The sequence below is a fragment of the Geospiza fortis genome, unplaced genomic scaffold, assembly GCF_000277835.1.
Source record: "Geospiza fortis unplaced genomic scaffold, GeoFor_1.0 scaffold16, whole genome shotgun sequence".
Classification (NCBI taxonomy): domain Eukaryota; kingdom Metazoa; phylum Chordata; class Aves; order Passeriformes; family Thraupidae; genus Geospiza; species Geospiza fortis.
The window spans coordinates 8,148,551-8,171,230 of NW_005054302.1; the positions used below are offsets into that span (position 1 = coordinate 8,148,551).

The window sequence follows — 22,680 nt, forward strand, 5'->3', positions numbered from 1 at the left end:
GTTACTCTAGACTCATGGATGATTTAATCACACGGTGCTCTTCATCTTTAAAGCACTAGCCTGTCTGCAGAGAGGTAGTGGCATTGTCCTGCTACTTGCAATGAAACATATGGGAGCAGGGTTTTCCCTGCTGGTTTTAGGGTTTCATGTGTTCATGGGATAGATGTCCTCCAGTTCTTACTGAGGACAGCACACTACATTAAACATTTTATAACGTCCTGCTGTATTTGTCCTACCAACAGCAGCTTGAAGTGAAAAAAGGTATACCTGAAGACTTGGAGTTTGGTCACTCACCTAAAAATTACTTACTACATTGTTTTGCCAACTCCACACAGCTTCAAACACATGTTAGGGTTTCACAGTTTTGGGAACTGTAACATTTATCATACTAATTTAATACTTTATCATACTAATAATAACCTTTATCATATTATCTGAGGCTAACAGCCTCAGAAAATCTGAGTAGGCAGAAAAGGTACATGGGGCTACAAGTCTTGGTACAGAAAAGAAAGACTTGGAGTCTGAAAAGGATGAGAATTGTGGGAGACATAGGTAATAGCACGTTAGTTTTTAGATGTAAATTTCCATGTCTTTAAATTCTTCCATTTGGGGTTTCTCAACTCTCTTATCATATAGTAAAAATTACATAAGACCCCGTTATGCTTTTTAAGCTTTCTTTTTAGTGACTACACACTTATTATACACTTCCGTTTTGTCTTTTTACACTACTATTTAAATGCAGATTTTGAAAATACCTATATTTTCCGGTGTGTTTGCTTCTGCTGGAATAGATTTAAATAATTAGCCTGTTGATTTGTAAAGTCAGCAAATAAGAGCAGAAGCAATTAATAGTATCTCTTTCCCATAATTTTCCAGCTTATTAGCCCTACTTGTAGGACTTTGTAAAGGAGTATGGATTGCTGTTTTGCATATTTATATTAATGTGTAGGTACATTGCTTTGCTGGGGTTTATTGGCAGAAATGTGTGTTCTGGAACAAATATCTGCATATTAAAAAAAACCCCAAAAAACAATCCACAAACAAATCAATCACAATAAGTGACTTCTGATATGTATTGATATTATTGAAGACAAAATAACTCCAGTAATGAATTTTGAGAAGTACATCTTAAAATGCCACAGGGGAAAATGATTCAGCTGGCAAAACTTATTTTAAAAAAGGAAAATGTTGGTACAAATACAGTGTGTGGATTTTTTATCATTTGGTCACTTCTTGCATTCCACAAAAGAAAACACTAATGTATGTAAGTGAAAATAAACAGAACTGACATTGAGCTGCAGTTTAGCAAAACCAAAAATTAATTACGAATAACAAATCTAAATAATGTCTTTAGATTTAGGTGTTATTTCATGCAGATTAGTAGGCATATGGATAGGATGAATATTAATGAAGATTAATGATTTTATCTTCTCCCTAGGAGGGACTCTGGAGATAAAATATGATATCACAGTCTAGGACTGCTGGAAAGAAAAGAAAAAGATGCAAGGCTAGGTGCAGGACCAGACCATGGCACACACTTGTCCTCTCCCTAAGCTACTCAGACAGAGATTTCTGCAGCTTTTGACTCAGCCATCGACCCTAGGACAAGGAAACACCTCCAGCCCCAGCCTGCTGCACACCATGGTCCCACAGACAGCTGGAAACTCCCCTCAAGCCACAGAGAGGGGAGCAACCCAACCCCTCTGTGTGACTTTGGAATAAATTTTCTAATTCATGAACCATTGGCTGGCTCTTCTGCTTCGTGTGGTCTTTTTGGGGAAATATCCCTGACCTCATCCTTATTGCCCTCATTTTCTTATTGTGTTTATGTATATATCTTTGTACATATGGATATATAAGCTGATGTATGTTTTCTGATGCCTTCAGAGATCCAAAAACATCAGGTTTTTTTGCACCCATGTTTTTTTTTTTTGCACCTATAGGTCACAGCTAACTGTGACCCATACTCTTTAACAGGATAGTCCTTCATGAGTGTGCATGGCAGGATTTGAGCTCCACACCTTTTTTCTTTCTAACTTATCAAGAACATAAAATTAAATGAATATTCAATATGCATGTTAGCATGCATATATTTCAATTTACTATTATAATTTCTCAAGGGAAATATTTCCATTCCTCATAGATATTTTTACTAAACAAGATACAGAAAACTAGTTGTTTTAAGTGCTATTTATTTAAGAACAGTGATTTACCACAGAGTCTTGGTAATACAGGTGTGCTCTGCAACCAGCAGTGCAGCAGCTATTTTGTGATCCCCTCACAACTTTTAAGAAGGATATGGAAAACGTTCAAGATATAAGAAAAATCCCTCTTTTAAATTCTTGAATATTCTTCAGCACAGTTCTTCAATTTTCTTTGAGTGCCAGTGTTTTCCTTACAGCACTTCTGCACATAAAATTTCTGGAACATGTGACTCCCTAGTACCAAGTATTTAAATCCTTATGGGAATGTAAGCTAGAATCAGTATCCTGCAACTCAGAGAGTAGTCAAAGTGTGGTTTCTCTCTCTCTTATCTACACACATTCTTTCCTACTTTTATTCTCTTCCTCAGTTACTGATGAAGAAAAAGAAATCAGATGTTCTTTAGTTCTTCTTTCTGAGCAATGCAGATATCATAGCAACAAACTGCAGATGAGAATAAAGTTTCCTGTACTTTGAATCCTGTAGCAATTGAAATAGTGTAATTCTTCAACAGTTGATTTCTTGCCACCATTGTTGATAAAAATACAGGTCAATTAATATACTGAGAAAATGAATTAATTCCTGGAACTCTGGGAACACAGAAGTGGACAGGAATAAAAAATATGACCCTGTTCAAAATCCTGCATTGAAGCTGCACTGACACTATTACTTCTAGTTGGATAATTCTAAGTGCTGTACTCCTAAAGAGGAAAAGAAATGAAGTTATTATAAATGTTTTCTTAAATAAGTACCCTCCAAGATACATGACTGGCCTAATCAGTCATTGAGCCATCTTCTTAGTCTGAATTACTGATGGGAAGGAGCAACAGACACATTATGTGAGAGGATATGCTCAGGCAGCCTTTGTATATGGGGGAAGGAAGTATTCCTTCAGGTCTGCTCCCCTTGTTCCACTCATGTCTCTTTAGAAGCACCAGGAAGAACGTTTTCCTATTGCTCTATTTTTCACCCGCATGTTTCAAAGATTTTTTGAGCCCATGTAGAGATGGAAGAATTGTCTAAAGAAAAGCTACACAAGAAATATAAAATGATAGAACTTCTAAAGCAGTCTAAAATGAGGGATCACTAACAGACCTTCCTTCCTAAAATACAGATGACATTACTCTGCATATAGGGCCTATCCAGAAAAGTACCTATAAGACACAATGCAGACCAAACTATATCCCAATGACCTAGGTATTAATGTGTTCAGGACACACTAAGAAGGTTGAAGAAATTGTTGTTGATAAGGCTTTACATGTTGCTGAAATCTATATATAAGAAGAAGTAATTAAAATTAAGCAAAGTCGTTTCATTTCAGTTTGGTCCTACAAATTAAAAGATTCTTTTTGGTATAGGTGGATCACACTATGATGCTACTCACTATCAACCTTGTTTTTGAATTTCTCTCTTTCAGTTCTTGATTTTCAGCTTATGCTTGTATGAACTTCAGTCAACTGATGACTCGAATAGATGATCTGATTACCTTTGTTATCATGGAACCAGACAGGAAACCTGTTCAGTATATTCAGAAATATTTTTGATATATATTCACTCTGATTTAAATGGAAACCTATTGCTTTCCCCAGATAAAAGCTAGAAGCTATTTTGGTTTTTCCTTAAACCCTGAAAAACTGTATTAACTTCAGCAGCAATACTTATTTTACAGGTAGGTTCTATGATATAATCTTTCACCTTTACACCTAAGAAATAAAAAAATTCTATTCATTCTAATATCACTACCATATGTCAAAATATTACATTTTTCAAAATTTCAGTAAAATAAAAAAGAAGCCCACAAATTCATCAAGGCAAAATATGTTCCAGTGATTAAATGATTAAATCTCTGAGTAACATATTTTGAAATTAACAAAAGTTGCTGAAATTTACAATAATTATTTTGCACATATAGAAGCAGAGACATTATATATATATATATATACACATATACACACATGTATATTTGCAACATATGCATTTCTAAAAAAACCTTTTAATTTTTAAACCGTGTTTCAGTCAGCTTAAAAGCGGAGAAACTTTGAGAGTCCTTTTGAGGAAAACTGAGGCTGATACACATGCCCCAATGTATATTTATTGATTCTAGTGTGCTGCATGGTGGAACATTGTACAGTACATGCATTATTAAGTTTATACTGCAAAGAAGATTAACTTATTTTCTCATATTTTCAGATTTACCTTTTCTGAAACATGCTTATTTGCTTAATAAGCAAGATGATACAAGATTTTACTGTTTCTTGAAAATGCTTTCTCTATTCTGAAACAAATAAATCTGTTCTAAATTTAGCTTATAATATCTAAACCGCATGCCATATGAATCAGTGTTGTAAAATATTTTTAGTAACAGAAAAAAATTAGTAGTTTATGTCTATAATTCAGACTGGTAAATGCTGAATCTAGCAGATGGTGGGGAAACATTTTACAAAAATTACATTCAGATCTTGCATATCTTGGGGTTCATTGATTCAAACACTTTCAGTTGTGACAGACTCTGTTTTTCATTTTCTTGCAAAATGTGTCAAACCAAAGATGAAAGGACAAAGAGAGTCCTTATTCAAGGTTAAGTTCAATTATCTTTACTACAGCAATTCCAAAAGTTTTTGGAACAGTAAGAAAATATAAGAGTTTGCAGTTTTATGATTCTTCAAGAGTATTTAATGAATAATTCATACTTTTTATTCACATTTTTTAGTCATGACTTTACACATTGATACATAGTTTGAAGAGAAAGACCACATTACCTTAGCTGCATGTTTACGCTAAATAATTCCAGATAATTTAAAGTCAGCAGTGAGCTAGAGCACAGCTCTTTTAATTTAAGATATCAGGAAACACATGTTGAATTGAAAGTGCAAATGAAATAGCATCAAGTCAGTATAAAAGAATCTTTATTATAAGCCATGTCAGGTGTTTGAACATGTCTGCTGGGAAATAATTTGAGAAGTCACTTGAGAACTGGTATAATTCAGCAGCTAATAAAAGTATTCTTGGGTGTTTTTTATGACAAACTTCACTCCTGAATTTATGCCATATATTAGACGTTTGAATTATGCAAATTCTACATTATAATAATCTAAAACCTGTTTTATCACTTCCTAAAAATGTCCTCTCACTTGAAGCAGTGATGTCTTTTTACCACAGGATGCTGTAACATTTCCTCATTTAGGAAGCCTTGTCTAGTAAACATGACCACTTAACTCTATCATCACATAGCACTTTTAGGATGATAACTAGAATATCCTTACTTCAAGACCTGTAAAAATAAAATTAAAAGAAAAAAAAGAACCAAAAAAATACCTTTAGACTAAATCAAAATCAAGAAATTTAGAAATACAAGTGTAATGACAGATAGTTGAAATAGTCACTTATTCTCATAATATTCTATATAAAATTCTCAGTTTCTAAATATCAAAGATATTTATTCAGGCTCAAGCTATTTACAGAACTGAGAGAGGTTTAGAAAATAAGTTCCATTCAGCTGCCGTGACAGATGTGTTCAAGTCCTCTTATATGATGCAGATTATCCTACTTGGTCACACGCTGATCTTTTCTAAATACTGTCTCATACCTATGCTTGTGCTATGCAGGCACTTCAGTTAATCAAGGGCTTTTAAATATCATCAGGTGACTCAGATTTACCTATTTCTACAAGTGACTACACAGCTGGATATACCAAGATGAAATAAATCTCCTAGGGCTATTTTCTGTAGTCTTTAGAAGACTGGTGTTCCTCTGTTCTTCATCAAATACTCTGTTCATTAGGCCTTATGAGGTATGGCCCTTTGACAATTTTGTCTGCAGTCAGTTGTTTTCCACTTGCTCCTGAGAAACTGATGAATCTCAACTGCTGAGCTGCAATGTGGCCCCAGTGTTTTGAGGAGAGTCATGATTGCTGACCTAAATCACAGATCATATCTATGGTACGATGATCATCCCTGAGCTATGATCTCACTGTGCTTTCTGGAGATGTCCAGGATTTCTAGTCGTAGCTTGCACTATATTATTCAAATAATCTGTATTTTTTTTCTTTCTCCTTCAGTCTTTAGACATTCATGCTGTAAAAGATCAGGATAATAGACTATAGTTCTAATAACTGGCATTAATTTAACCTGTTCTTAAAAGATTGTCAGGGAGGAGTTATCATTGTCTAGTGAATGGGGAAAAACTGAGTTCACTCTAGTCACTGCTTACATGAATATTACACTGAAAGGACAAATGTAGAAACATGCCCCTATCCCAAAAGTGGTATCAAACAGAATTTATCTGCTGACAGGATCAAATTGTTTCTTTTCTAGATCAAACTTTATTCAGGGAACATATTTATGCTTGTATATTAGCCATTTTTCTACACAAACCACTTGCATACACCATTAATTTTCAATAAATGCAAGACATTTTCTGGGGAAAAATATAAGACTTTGTTGAGTCAAAAAGTAACCTGTTATCACACTCATGATATTGTGTGAATTTCATTGAACTGCACACTATTAATCACAATTCTTTCCTGTTTTACATCCTTAGATGTAAATGAGGATTATACTTATAATATGCTTATGTATCCTCTAATCTCTCCCTCCCTCCCCACCTCCCTCTCCTTCCTTCCTTTCTTTCTTTCTTTCTGGCTCTCTATCTTTTTTTGACTGCAATTCAGGTAATTATTGTCACTAAAGAAATGGTATTAGAAAAGTGGCTTCTTAAAATGTAACCAAACATGGGAAAATATGTATTGTTCCTATGAATTATTGCATTTAGAGGTGAATGATGTCATATCATACCAGAAACTATCCAAGCATGCACATAAGTACATGTATGACACAGTTGACTACACAGAAGAGATAATTTAGCGAAAAAGTACTTTTATAAGGTTTATCCTTCATGTTTAATTTATATTACTGGCATTCATGATTAAATTAAATTATTCCAAGGAGAAAAATTTGCTTGGATTTTACTACTAGATGAAATTGTGCTATAATGGAGTTTCAAATCACTAGTTTGCTATTTTCATGTAGCAACACCTGCATAAAACAATTCTGCATAGGAATCTTTAAGAAAGGGTATTTTAACTGGTGACTTTAAGGCTGTTCTGAAGAGCCTAAAGGAAAGCACCTCTTTGTGACACTTAATGAAATTCAAAATTGTGTCTGAGAAATACTGAAATAATCTGACCAAAATACACTGATTTTGAAAAATGTTTCCAAGTTTTAGAGGGGGAAGCTGCACTTACCATCATGTTTGAAGGTCTCTGAGAAGTGGTAGAGGTTTGTTGGGGAGTGATAATGTTGTGTGGCTCCTCTCCAGCCTGGTGAAGATACGCTTCCTAATGGAGGACTGCTTAATCGTGGTCTGCTCTTTGAATTAAATGAGGCTAAAGATGAACTACCTGATTTGATTCTTAGGATAGCAGCATATGATGTGGGTACACCAGGAACAGCTTCTGAATAATCTGGAAAAAAATCCAAAAAACCAACAATATGTGAACACTGAATAGAGACTAAGTCTATCACTTTGCAAAAGAATGTTTAGTTAAGCAGTAGAAAAGCAGAAAAGTTTTATCTATAAAAGGAGTGACAGAAACATACCAGGCTTGATGAGAGACTCAGCTTCTGAAAAGAATTGGGTAGCAGCATGGAGGTCTAAGAAAATTTCCCTGCAGCTTCACCACAGTAGAGAAATCAGGTATTCACTAAATTTCTTGCTTATGGAAACATGAGTTTTCAATGTTTTTAATTCTATTTACATGATCCTATATTTCTATCTCATAGCGGAAAAGTGTCTGCCAGGCCACCATCTTTCCTTCACAGCCTTCCTTCCCTTTGTATGTGCAATGCAGAAACACTAACTGAAAATAAATGTGCTTCTCAATCCAACACTACTCTGCAAATCAAGCAGGCTAGCTAAACAGGCCAAGAGTACCTGTATGCACAAATGCTTTTCCCAAAAACATACACATGCCAAAGTCACCTCCTCTGCTGTCTCTTCAACTTCCCTTTATTTTTTTTGCCTTTTCTGACTCTATTTAAAATTTCTTATTCTTACAAATAAGAATAGTGCCCAAGTTTTCGGTCCCTTTATGACATCAAATATAAAGAAAATAAACTACGTTACAATAGATTAAAAACTATAACTCAGGACCTGCAGGAACAAAGCAGGCAGAAGTATGCAACAATATTAAGGAGGTTAGAAGAACATTCAAAAATATATTCAGAGATGAGCAAAGGGATCCAGACTGCATATCCAGTGCCTATGAAGGAACAGATCTTTTCGAGAACAATTGAAAGTGCCATGAAGAAAAAAAGATCACTGTTCTGTCATCTCTGCTGGTGATAAATATTTAAAAACCAGACATCCTTTTCACATTGGCATAGTATGTAACATCTGCCATTTTTAGGTTGTGACTCTCCTTCTTGTTTGTGTATGTAACACAAAAAGCCACTCTAGTAAATAGGATTCAACAACACTTAAATAGTCCTGACAACTTCTTTTTGCTGAAATATGTAGTCAGTTTTGTGAAATGAAGTTGTTCTGTGCTGCCTCATCAAGTTAAGAAGACTGCAGTTCTTTTTCTGCTTAAAAATAGGAGATGATTCTATAATTCTTTGTTATCAAGCAGAGTGGGGAACACTACTTCTGCAGTGGTAGTCTCAGGGTTTGAAAGAAAAAAATAATCTACAAGATCTCAGATGGTATGAATGCAAAGTACAATGGGAAGAAAGAGGAGGAAAGGATACAAAAGTCATGTGACATGGTGAAAAGGTCCTGCAGTAATGATAGTGTTACATAATCTGTTTTCTGACCTTCTATGGTATAATTGCTATGTTTGGCTGGGATTAACGATCAGTGTGAAATTTCACCCTGACTCCAGTTGCTCTGTCATGCTCACGGGGATGCTGTATCTGAGTAAAGTTTCCCTTGTAAAACATAACTGGAAATGGTTAATAAATTATACATGAGGAAATATTTCTTGTTTTGTTTACTGAAAGTCTGTAGCCTGTGATCGTTACTGACAACTACAGCAGAAAACACACTTGCCTGGAAACAAAACTTACTTCCTAAGTTGAGCATTCACCTTCAGAGATTTAGATTTCTGAACTACCTAGTCACAGTGTCTTAATTAGAATATATTTTTATTGGAGTACTATTTACAGTAAAATTATTCCTTTAATTTGGTTTGGATTAGACTTCTGAGATTTGGGAGTATAAATTTATATATTCCATTATTTAAGTACATAGTAGTTAAACTGCTGGAGAATAGATATTATTCTCTTATGTGCTTTTTTACTTTACCAGTCTACCCTAAAAATCCTTGAGAAATTTCATCAAAACTACTATAGGTAGCTCTCAAAATGCTGCTGTACTTGAGCTTCACTATGAAATTATGTTTTCCCTAGTCTCATTCTGAGAAATAAGTTAAGTATTTGGGATGAAACATCCAAAAATTCCTTCAGCTGCATGGCACGGATAAGGAAGATGTAGGCCTAAATGGTAAGGATATAAAGCAACTAGAAACCAGCCACAATAAAATCAGTGATTTGGGTTAGCCTTCATATTTCTTTGAGCTAGAACAATCAGATTTATAGTAATTTTAACAGTGGTATGACACTTTTAAGATAGATTATTTCTTTTTAATTTTCTTAATGGATTTCCAACAGCAAACTGATATAGTTTTGGTAATTTTTTAAGGAATCTGTATCAATAAATAATTAATTCATGTCTTATTATTTCCAGCACATGCTGCTCTTCAGTCAGATTGATCAGAATCAAGACAAGAAGGAAAACAACAGTGCCATAGGTAATAGAGAGCCTGTCTTCCATGGATTACCGAGGGATTTTTTTTGGTCTTAGAAAAAACCAAAAATATGAATTTTAAGATAATTTGAAAGAATTTTATTCCTGTAATATCTATGTCAGATTAAATTCAACTTTATTTTGTGTATGCTGTTGTGGAAGAACAAAGTTTACTCTGCGGGAAAGGGGATCACAAGAAAGCAAATATTTACACAAGTTCCTTGCGTACAGTCCATAGGTGCAAGTATGAAGCACAAATACTACCCTGTTATGTTTTATAGCTGGTTTTTAAAGGCAAAGCATAGTTCAATAAAGTTCAAATAATGGTACACAGTAATTTGACCAAAATGCAATTCTTTCTTTAAAGAGAGAAAAGTTACAAGGAAAATTCATTGAATCAACCCCAAAATTTCTTTGAAAACTGTCTTTGTAATGTTTGAACTTTATAGAGAGTAAAGGATTCTGAATTTGGTGTGATGCTTTGTTTTCCTTTTTACTTTTTTTCTATAAGTGACTCCTGGTCAGTTACTAACTCATTGACATTTCTCAACTATCTAATTAAAATGTAGACTGTCTTATAATACTTGCAAATGTGACCTTCATTTGTGTATTTTTGTGAGCTAGCATGTTTAATCAAATGTCACTAAGAATGATAACCCATTTTTCTCATTGCAACTTTTAATTACATGGTTTCAGTGGAAGTTTTCAGTCTTCTAAGCTTATGGAAATATGTGCATTCATTCTGTACAGTGGATTGTATCAGTGTTGCTCCTCATGTTTTTAAACAGACATATACTTTCTGCTCTGGTCTGTGCATGCACATTGGTTTCCTCTTAGACTGCTCAATGACATGTAGCTTGGCAATAACTTGGGAGAGAGACGCAAAAATAGCAGAAATCTGTTGCTGATAAGGTGTCCATCCAGGACATCTCCTATGAGAACTGGGATCACTATTAAAACACAGCAAAATGTGAATAAATAATATTTTTCTGATGAAACTGTAATCACTATAACAAAAAAGGACCCAAAGCAGACCCAGCAAAACACCAAAACCAAAAAAAACATACACAAAAAAACTTCAACCAAAAGCCAACAAACCAAACACACACACAAAAAAATCCCCCAGAACTAAGTGGAAGCCAGTAGATTTCTCAAGAACTTGTTAGTTCATCTGATCCTCCTCTGTGTATTTCCTACTGTGGTGGTTTAGTTTATCTGAGAGAGATTTTATTCTAAAGTTGCTACTCTATCCCACTTATCACTGAAAGCAAAAGACAATGCAATATCATTGCATTTTCTATTGACATTGTCTATTGACATTGCATTGTCAAAATCAACAAAATCAAACAAACCATGAGATGGAAACCTACACTGGAGACCTCATTTTGAATGTTGGATTCTGGATGTCAGCACGTAAGGTAGTGGGGCTGGGCTCACTTTACAAGCAGTAGAAAGGAGGAGGAAAATGGCGTGTGATATGGTAGGCAGTCTCAATAAATGGCTACTTCTTGGCAGTCTCAATAAATGGCTACTTCTTGTCACAGAATGTAAAGGAAAGCAAAATGAATAGCTAAGATGTCAAAATTTCAATTTTTTCATATCTCAGTTGTCTTAGTCATAGAATTAGAGACTCATAAATGTTGGAAAAGACCTCCAAGACCACTGAGTCCAACATTTGACCTATCACAGAACAACTAGACCATTGCACTAAGGCCTGTATCTAGTCATTTCTTGAACACCTCCAGGGACAGTGATTCCACTGCCTCCTTGGGCAATGCATGCCAATGCTTAAGCACCTTTCCAGCAAAGAAATTCTTTGTGATGTCCAGTATGAACACTCTCTGACGCAGCTTCTGGTTATGTCCTCTTGTCCTGTCACTAGTTGCCTGGGAGACGTGGCTGACCCTGATTTTGTTGCAACCTCCTTTCAGATAGTTGCGGAGAGTGATAAGGTACACCCAGAGCCTCCTTTTCTCCAGTTCTCTCATCATAAATCAGTCAAGATTCATTTGTGTCTTTTCTGCTCAAAATATTTGGTTCTTCTGCAAAGGAGTGAAAAATCAAGAAATTTGAATTGTTTTCCAAAGAAGCAGTGGGGAACGACTTAGAAGCTGGAAGTTCTCAAGGAAAATATGTTGGTGATCCTCATCAGCCCTTTTCACCACAGATATGATAGCATGAGAAAGGGAGAAAAGTTATGTATGCAAGGTGGTCTTTCTTCGGGGAAAAATATATTTTTGCCAGGACTTTCACAAAAATAAATAAGCCTTCAATCCAAAAATTTTTCTGTTGAGCTTTTCAGTAGTCCTCTATTCAATGAAGATGCATGATAATTTAACTTGAAAACCTGCAATAGCCTCTCACTTTATAGAATTTGTCTTTTTCTTAGAAATCTGGTCATACAAGGCATCGAATTTAAGAACATAGGATATTGTAGACAGACATGGGAAAAATAATTAGGGATATATTTTATTTTCCTTTGAAACAACAAAGAGGAAATGATTTGAAGACTTAAAACATTGACTCAGAGATGGTAACGAATATTTCCAGCGGCTATTAGCAATTGAATCAACATCATTGGAATATTATACTGTTAGAGCTAATTTAAATGTCATGAATTTTTATGAGGAATTATTTTGAATAATATAAAGATGCTTTTGTAGAGTTAGTCATTGCTTCCTTTCCTACTCGAAAAACAATCTATTTTTCATCTTACTTCCACTTCATCCTCATAATTCAGCAAATAGATTACTCAATATATGCCCAATTATTCCCACTTTGCATCCAACATATGACATACACCAGAGCAAACAAAATGTACTTTAATACTGAACACCTTCTGCTAGAGAATGCTTCCAACTGCAGTAGTACAAATAACAAAAGTAATAATATGTTCCAATCATGGAACAGCATTTGTCCAAAGTAAAGTGGTTTAGAACTGAGAAAATTGCTTTGAGTTTATTGTCATATTTTTTTCTATTGAAACACTTAATTTTGTCTCATTTAAAGCACGCTAATGTAATATACTAAATAAAATGAGCTAGGGTGTGTTTCTGCCATAGCATAGGCTTCAAACACAGTTGTTATGTTCAGTGAGTTTTGCACCTTTTTTTGAAATTCACTGAAGTCATCTAATGAAAAGTGCTTTTTAGAAGTAAAAAATATAAAACATTTTGAAGACTCTTCTAATGATATTATTGAAGAAAAATTTTACTCCAAAAATATTTAGTGTATTCCATCTAGTTCAACTTTTATTATTTCTGGTTTTTGCACTCTTAAAGACCACAGGTGGGTATGACACTTTACCCCCGTGTGGATTGTTTCTGCCTGTTTGTCTAATAAAAAAGAGTTTTAGGTCAGTTTTTCCTGAAAAATAAGACTTAAAGCAAACAGTGAAGACAGCTGAGGGGACCCAAGAAATACAATGTAAGAATTAGCTTATTTTAAATACCTTGTGATCTTTGACATGAAAGAGGGGTGCTATTGACTAGATGTAATTTGTTGACATGTATGAATATGTGCTTTAAGACACTTATATAGGTTTGGTTTGTCAATTTTAAGATATACTTCACTGTAGTACCTCTTCAGGTGCTTTCCATATGATATATTTCAGCCCAAATATGATACATACTCTCTAGCAGGGAAGCACGGAGCATTACTAATGTGAGATCCATAGATTAGCCTACACTGCATGCTTTTAATTGAAATCTTAACTTATTTTCCCCATGGCTGATGATCATCAGAGTGAGCTGTCAATTTTGAATGTGAAGGGAGAACCTAGTGCTAAAGGTCAACTATTTCAGCACAAATCAATTAAACTAATTAGATGGAGAGAAATCCTTATTTATCTCCCTTCCTGCAATGATATGCATATCAATGTTAGGGGGAAAAATAATAGATCAATCCACAGCAAAGAAGAAATTTGTAACTGACTATTTTAATACAAAATGTAAATATAAAATAATTTGTCTGATTTATTAATACCATCATCAAGCAGTCAAAATCCTAATACTCAATTAAGCAATCAATCAATTAAAAAGGAAACAATGTAATTTCATCAAGCAGTCAAATTCCTAATAATCAATTAAGCAATCAATTAAAAAGGAAACAATGTAATGCAAGTTTTTCTTTTCCCTGTGATACACATCCTTACATATTATCCCAATTTGGTGTGTTTGTGTGTCCATTGGAAACACAGTCTTTAATCCCCTTTAAAAAATCTATCTCCAGGTTAAAAGCTCTTTTTTTTGAGGCAGATAATATATTCTTCCCTACCCTTGGCTCCTCCTGTAGTTCTTTGTGGTTTGCTTTAATGTTTGCTAAATATTTTACAACACACTCTTTACCCTGGCTTGCATCTTTGAGACCTTTTTGTGGCTCAGTCTTCCCTTAGGAATCCTGTGAATTAATCACTGGATGTACTGTCAGTGTAAACAGCTATTGCTAGCAATTAAACAACTCTTACACACATAGAGTGAAATTCATTCTCATGCTCTGGACAAATAGTCTTGCAAAACACTTTTAAAGTATTTTTTAATATTTAAAGTGACACCTAGATCTACTGATTCTTAAGGAGGTAGTGTTTTATGTCACTTCTGAACTGTTTTAAAAAATAATTAAGAAAACAAAAATCTAAAAAATCCTCACCCTGTTATGATGGACATAGTTCCACCATCCTCCTGCATGGACACAGCAGTGCCATGCAAATGTACATGCCAAAACGTGTCTCATTTTTTTGTCTGAGATGAATAGAGATGAAATAGAGATGAAAGACATAAACCCTTCAAAGCATCAAAAACTCCAGGATTTGCAATGAAATAGAGTGCACTGTGCAGGCATTTGTATTCTCACAGGGTAAATCTGTAACACGGGCACATCTGCATGCTATGAACATCCCACAGTCTCCTCATATGATTCTTCATTCTTCTTTATTCATACTGGTTAGTCTTAACCACTGGACCTGGTGCCTGCTTGTGTACATTTCCAACTGCAAGTCTGTTCTGGTGGTGACCCTGGCCCCTCAGCGAAGTGTTTGCAAATTCAAAGGAAAGACATCAAAAGGATGCAGGCACTGAGACAGACTAGCAGCTCCTTGAAGGACACAGATTTCAGCTGTTCCTAAGGTCCTTTACAATGAGAAAAAGAGAGGCTGTACAAGCGATCTCCAACAAAGGGTGAAATATTTCAAGATAGCAATAGGAGCATTAATATAATTTCCAAATGCAACTGTTTTGTCACACAGAAAAAGTGATAAGTGTACTTTAATAATTAGCTAGCTGGTTGTTTCCTAAAGTTTAAAAATGAAGACTTTAATTTTCAAGTTCAGCAACAGGTCTTAGGGATGTGAGGCTATTTGGAATAATGTTGTTTTTTCAATAACTTTTAGAAAATTTAAGGATCTATTTTAGAGGTGTCAAAAACATCCATAACATATAAATGCCATATATGTTTATGGTAATTTGCAGTTATTGTTCTTATATATACATATTATAAAAAAGCTTAGCCTATTTGAGCAAACTAGACAAGGTATTACATAAATTTCCAGTGGCTAAGAATAATGCTTAACATAAAAGAGGGAAATTATTATGTGTTACATGTAAAAAGTAGGCAGATTGTAACTGCTTTACATATTACACATACAAGCAAAACATCTCAGCATTACAGAGAAACCTCACAAATTTATTCTACAGGGTGTTTAAAGGAGAATGGAGGTCTGCATTCTTAAATGAAGAGCCACATTCAAAATGATAGGACAATATCATAATGGAGCCCAAGGAAATACCCTGTAACATCATTCCATCCAGCAGTGGGCAGCCACACACATCTTTTTAGACTAGTCAATGACTTGTTACAGCTTCAAAGAAATTATCATGAGTTCTTTGCCTCGTGTTTCAATAAAGTCATCCTGAAGAATTACAATTAGGAATTAAAAAGAAGAAATACATGATAAGATATTTATGAAATTAGAACAAAAGCATGTTTTCTTATTACTGACAGCAACAAAAGGTCTAAAAATAAAATTAACCCAGCAAACGAAATCATTATAAATTTTTATGCAGAATTTTAATAAAAACTATAAATGTATTAGAAAAAGCTATGTGAATAACAAATAATCTGTAAGCATTGGCACTGTAGCAGATGCAATTTTACTGCAGTTGGGCCAGCACTGAAAAAGCAAGACAGACACACTTGGCCTCTATATGTACATCAAGTGAACAAGCAATGAAAATGCAAAATACAGCAGAAAAAAATCAGCATAGTTGATTTTAGAAGTCAACACAGAGGACTTTTCTAAAGCAATCAGAATTACATTTCAAAGTAGCATTATTTGGTCAAGGACTTACAGGAAACAGTAAGAAAAGACTTGTCATGTCTTGAATTGTTTTGGATTTATAGCTGATTTCCATTTCAAAAGTAGTCTCAAATATATAGACGTGGAATATAGCTGGAATTTTTTAATAAAGAAAATTTTGAAATCAATCAAGTTTGACTAAAATGTAGATATCTTTCAAAGAGAATTTATAATAGTCCTTTCCACTACAACCAAATTTACTGCTGTCATATAAGTAAATTTTTAAGTATGAATAACACTGAACAGAAAGATTTATTGTCAGTCATCTATTTGGTATATAGAACTTTACTGTAAACACAGTTAGTGTGCCTGTTTTGAAGCCTGAGTTTATAGCATTCATTTCAAAATCCTCTCTATAAAGAAAAGATAGTGAATCAGTAAGCCTTGTCATTTCAAGGGAATTTGCATTCTGAGGGTTTTATGTTCCCATCTATGGTTTTGCATACCTAAACGACAATGAATGTCAATCATCACAGAGAAAAATCTCCGCTTACCTGAAATTTCTCTTACTTTGAAATAATTAAGTTTAGAGAACTGTTATTCTGAGAGGTTTCAGCTAGTGTAGCACAGAGTCAGACAAGACCGATCAGTCACAAGTAGGGAGGGCATATTTTGGGACACATTTCCAGACACATGATTTCTAGAGCCAAAGTATTTCTACCCAGTTTTGATGCAAAGTAGCTTGAGGGGAGAAAGGTACAATAACTTCTAATGAAGCATAAGGGAAATTCAACTGTGCAATAACATAATAAAATTTTTCTTAGCTTAGTTCCAATCTCTATTTGTCTCTAAAGCAGGTCGAATTTGTGGACCTAATTACTCAAGAAAGTCAGCTTCATGTAATGCTCTTTTATTTGTTTTCAGACTGGAGTTCACAGATCTGTGACAATAGAGCCGCCACCACAGTGTACACACGGGTCACCTATGGCATAATTCTGACACTTTGGTCTCCCAGTTTTAGCAAGGAAAACCTATATTTCTAGTATGTGCTTCTTACATGTGGGTAATTTTTAGAATTTGTGTTTTCTGCTAAGCAGACAGAGATTTCTGTTTTGGGACCTTTGAACATTTACCCAGCCAACAGGTAAATTTCAGAATTGTCACCATCGCCTTGTGTATTCAGATCTAAAAATTTTGCAAACTCCCTTTGAAAAAGGTCTTCACTCAATGGTCAAACAATGTTTTAAATTACTAAATTGGCTTGCATCAGAAATACAGACAGTTCCTAGACATACTTTTAAAATTTTATTATTGTGTGAAAAAGGTTTGCATTTTTGACAGTTACTGTTTTAATATTTGATTCTTAAACTCTGTTTGAGCTGCTGGCCCTCTTGTTCTACAGGAAAATATCATAAAGACACATCTGGAAGGATTCAAATATATATTTTTCCTCATGTCTTTTTAATTAATTTTAAATCCTTTGTGTATAAATGAGTAGAACTAGGTCCTAAGTATTATCTCCCTAAGGCCTTCCACGAGGACAAAAAAAAAAAAAAGATATTTTATTATTCATTTGTTTACATTTTTGTAATTTCCTCTAGAGGGAGGGAACTTAAAGAGAAAAATTTTAGAGCATGCAACTGGCTCTCTAATTTTCCCAAGCCTGAACCATTTTGCTTCCTTTCTTACAATTTAACACCTTTGAAAAGTTCTCTCAAAGAAAGCAAAAGCTCTTATCCTTGCTGCTCTATGGAATCTGTGTGGGTCAGATATTACTATGCCTGTGCTTTTAAACTGTCAACATAGAATGCAAATTGAATTTCTGAAAGCCTTGGTAGGTGGCAGCAGGGAAGGACTGTTTCTTTCAAGTGTCATTTAAGAACAACGGATGCTGGATTTCTTCATCCTCCATCCTTTGTCTTCTGCCAGGGAACTTCTGGGATGCAGAAAGTTAGCAGGAATAAACATAATGGTCTGATCCTGTGGGCAGCAGAATTAAAGAAGTTCATTCATTTCTTGTGCTGTTTAACAAGATTTGCATTTATCCAACTGTTTCAATCTCCATTATTTCTTCAAAGGAAGAAGCAAGGAGGCCCTCTGAAACTGAAAGTTCTTGTTCACTCTGCCTAAGTTCGGAGACTTGAAAATACAACTTTTTAAAATGGGAGAGTGTCTTACACTTATGCTCATTATTAGCCAGTGGAATCATATATGAAGGCAAATCTCTGCAGGATTTTAAACTTCAATATTACTTTTATTTTTTTTATCCTCTCACGTTCCCCATAGATGACTGACAACAAACAGCATTGGAACCAAGAAAAGAAAGAGAATAAATAAGTAGAGGAGAGAAACTGTCAAATTTTAGGTTATGGAAGATACATAGACTTAAGAGGAAAATGAAAGTGGCTCAGTTGTGTCTCTCCCCTCTGCAATTCACAAAATTCACTTTATTCCTGCCAACAGAGTAGAGCAGAAGGGAATATTGAACACATGAAGAGAATCAGAAAATCTGATATAGTGAAAGCAGAGAAGTTAAAAGAATCACAGTATATTGATGAGAGTTGCAATAAAGATTAAAATCTGTCTCGATACATTTGTAACTGTCCTATAACTGGCAACAACAGAAACAGAAACAAAATACACAGTCACCAGTGTAGTATCCCTAGAGTTAATAAATGATTATATGGACAAGATTGCACCCTGACCATGCATACAGGCGAGCAAATAATTCTAAAAAGTATCAAAATTCTACACCAGCAGATATACTGTATTGTACTTGGCAAAAACACCTGCTTTTTTTTGTAGAATCAGATATGGCCATTAGGTTATTGATGAGCACTCACTAACACAGCAAAAAATAAATATCAGCTGCTGCTATTACTTTAACCTCTAAAAATATATGGCTCAGACTAAAAAAATAACGCCAGCTCTCTTGTGCTTAGTAATTTAAATCATTGCTTGACCTTTGAATGAAAACCTTTTTCTAAGGGAGCTTGCAAAATTTTGAAATCTGAATACACAAGGCAATGGTGACAATTCTGAAATTTACCTATGGGCTGTGTAAATGTTCAAAGGTCCCAAAACAGAAATCTCTGTCTCTTTGGAAGACAACACCAATGTTTCCATATAGACATTGCAGAAGAAAAGAAAGGTCTCTTGCTTGTATACATCGCTATATTTGTAGTAAGATTTCCCACCAGTTTTTCTTCAAAAAATTTCTTTGCAAAGATTTCTGTACCAGGTTATTGTTACAATGAGACTGAGACAGCTGAGCTTACATCCAGCATGGCTACAGCGTTGATTGAGAGCAGAAATGCCCAACAATGACCTTTACTGGGAACTTACTTTGGTAGAGCTTACAAAACCCCACTCTGTTCTTCTTACTACTTCTTTGCTATCTCCTTTTTCCAGACCAAATCACTACTAGAAAAACCCTGAGGCAGGAGCATTGGAACTAGATGATCTTTAAAAGTGCTTCTCAACAAAAATAATTCTGTGATTCTAGAAAGAGAAGATGGTCAAAGATTCAAAGATTTCTGGTTAGATGGGGAGATGCCAAAGAAGAATCACACACAACAAGATTAACTAACTCAGACTTCCAGAAGAACCAAGAATCAGTGCTAATTTTGCTAGAGATTTTCCTGCTAAAAGGGTAGTAGAAATAATTTTATCTTTTTTTTTTTTACACTGTTCAAATACAATCAGAGACTGTCTTTTACAGTTATCCTGTAGGTCTTCAATTCTCTCTATAGTAATCCAGATTTCTCACAATTTAGTAAATTGTGTGTTTGCCAATAATACCAATGCTCATGAAGAGTAACAACCCAATAGATTACAGGACATGATTTTTCATTTCCTCTCGACTGTTCCTGCAAGTCAGGTTTTGGATGCCTATGAGCTTGCTGTGGCAATAAAGGTCCAAGTTTGAAAAGATAAAATAAAAAAATAAATAGTCTGAAGTAAATAAATCTGAAAACTCCCTTACAGTATATGAATTGTAGCAGGTAGGGCTGTCATCATGTAAGGAGCTGTTCATAAAAACCTGAGGTCAATTTTTCTGCAGAAAATGTTCCTAAGAACATAACAGTTGCCATCTAGAAGAAAAAGAGTCTCCTTTTTTGTCATACTGTTCAGCTTTCCACCCACAGTTCACCTGTTTATTCTGGAGTTTTTAAATAATTTTCTTTTAAGTACTGCTTAATTAGGAGACCTATTTACCAAAGTGAAAAAAATACATTGATGTATCAATTGGGAAATTTTTTTCTGAAATAACTTCTTGAATACTGATACAATTGGAGTGAAAAGCATCCTAGAATACCCAGAAGCTTAGCTATATCTGGCATTCACATAATATATGAGAGATACCTGTTCATGCCCCTGTTCTTTTTAATTTTCAGATAAATCTTTACTAAACATAAAATAAAAACTAATTCTAGAATTCAGCCCAGAGAGCATTCCCTTGTGCTATGAAAATTATAGGTTAAAGATCCTGCTCCAATTAATATTTTGTTATTTACAGAGGTGGAAGAAGTAATGGGAACCTCTGTACTCCTGAGTGAGTCCACTTATTGGTGTTTAGGAAGCTCCTCTGTGATTGGGAAGATTGAGGTTCAAACTCTGGAAAAGCATAAACTGAATCTGGTAAACAAATACTCAATATACATTTTAAACACTAAGTGTCTGAATATTACCATTGTGAACTTACAACTTGGATTTCATCTCAGATTGTTTTTCACAGACAGAGTCAGGTACCTCATCTTAATAATAAAATTTTTAAGAAATGCTTAAATCTATTTTTTCCCAAATGAGAACCTATAAAAACATTTACTACACTGAGACATATACTTGATGAAAAGATCCAAGTAATCAAATCTCAAATAACTACTGTATATGTTAATACAAAAATCCATGGTGCAGGATTTTATAGAGGGCGGTGGAGTATATTAAATCCACATCCAATGAGTACCAATTGAGTGTTTGCACAAACACTACCTTCTTTTTGGAGAAGTGGCTTCCACCTGGTGGAAATGATGTGTATATGCTGTGGATTTCTAAACATCTTCAGAGCTTTCCAAAAGTAGGAATTTTTATTCTGCCTGTAGGTCATGTAAGAGACTGTAGGGTTATGGCACTGCTTTGCAAGGGTCTGATTCATGTCAATGTGTTTCTGACTCTCATGGGCTCATAAGATTCTCTGCATGGCAAAGACAAGTCTGCAGCTACCAAGGACTAGAAAGCTTTCATACCCATAAAAATAAGCTGAAGAAATTTGAAACATGCTGCCTTCAAGGAACATTGTGAAAACTCTAGTTAGGTACTGGTGGCATTTTATTTTAGCAACATAAATAAATGAAAATATAATATAAATAAGCAAATATTTATCTGACATAAAGAACACTACTGACTATATTTTTCCAAATTTCCATCTTATTTGTAAGTAATCCTAAATTCTAAATTTCCATCTTATATGTAAGTAATATAAATATATGGTTTTCTGGGACAATGACAGTGTAAGAGCATGTACATTATAACACCTAACTACTAACCACATAAAGCCACTAAAGCACCCTCTAGTAACTGCAAAAATCTACAGTTTATGAAGAGTTTTTTGCACTTTTTCTTCATCAGCCCACTTTATAAAACAATATTTTGCTCAATGTCTCAGACAACAGTATATTTCCCAGTTAAACAAAACTTATTATTCTGTGGAGCTTTCCTGTTCTGAGGAGGCTGTAATCTGATTTTAAGATATGATCCCGTCATTTTAGCCACACGCTGCTACATTATTCCATGTGCCCATACAATGCAATTTTCACATCTTAATGCCTTGTGAAGGCTGACCTAGAACAGAGACTAGATGGAACTAAAGAATAAAATAGGTATTTATTAAAAGGCTTCAGTGGATACATCTTGGGCAGTACAAGAGCCCAGGTAGGGCTAGACCCAAGATGAACCCAAAATGGTCACAAAATGGATGACTGGTCACGAGGTCTCACACTTCTGTAAATTCTGGTCCATTAGAATATTGGAGCTAATTGTCCAATGATAATTTTAGCCCGTGAAGTCCTATCTTTCTTATTTTTCTCTCTTCAGTCCACCATTGTTATGCTCTTGGGCCTGAAATTTGCATCATTTGTCCTTGGTCCCCGCCTAGAGAAGGAATCGTTTCGTCTACCGACTCTGTGAAGAGACCTTACTATCCCCTAATATGAAGCTCAGAACTCCATACTAAAGCAGTACAGAATCTGAAAAATATAAAGTTAAAAGCTGAGGCATCAATCGTAGTTACACTTGTCTCTGGTGTTTTGTAATCAACTACCTTCAAAATAAACAAACAAAAAAAAACCCCCACTGAAAGATTAGTTATGTGTATTTTTGAGCAC

At 34.6% G+C, this 22,680-nt stretch overlaps 1 protein-coding gene across 1 annotated transcript in view; it reads right to left on the bottom strand.

The window, feature by feature from the left end:
- CNTN5 (contactin 5) overlaps positions 1-22,680 on the bottom strand; it is a 603,295-nt gene that overhangs the window by 225,651 nt on the left and 354,964 nt on the right. The window contains exon 5 of the mRNA XM_031066019.1: positions 7,445-7,663. Coding sequence (XP_030921879.1) covers positions 7,445-7,663 — 219 coding nt within the window. The remainder of the gene's footprint in view (positions 1-7,444; positions 7,664-22,680) is intronic.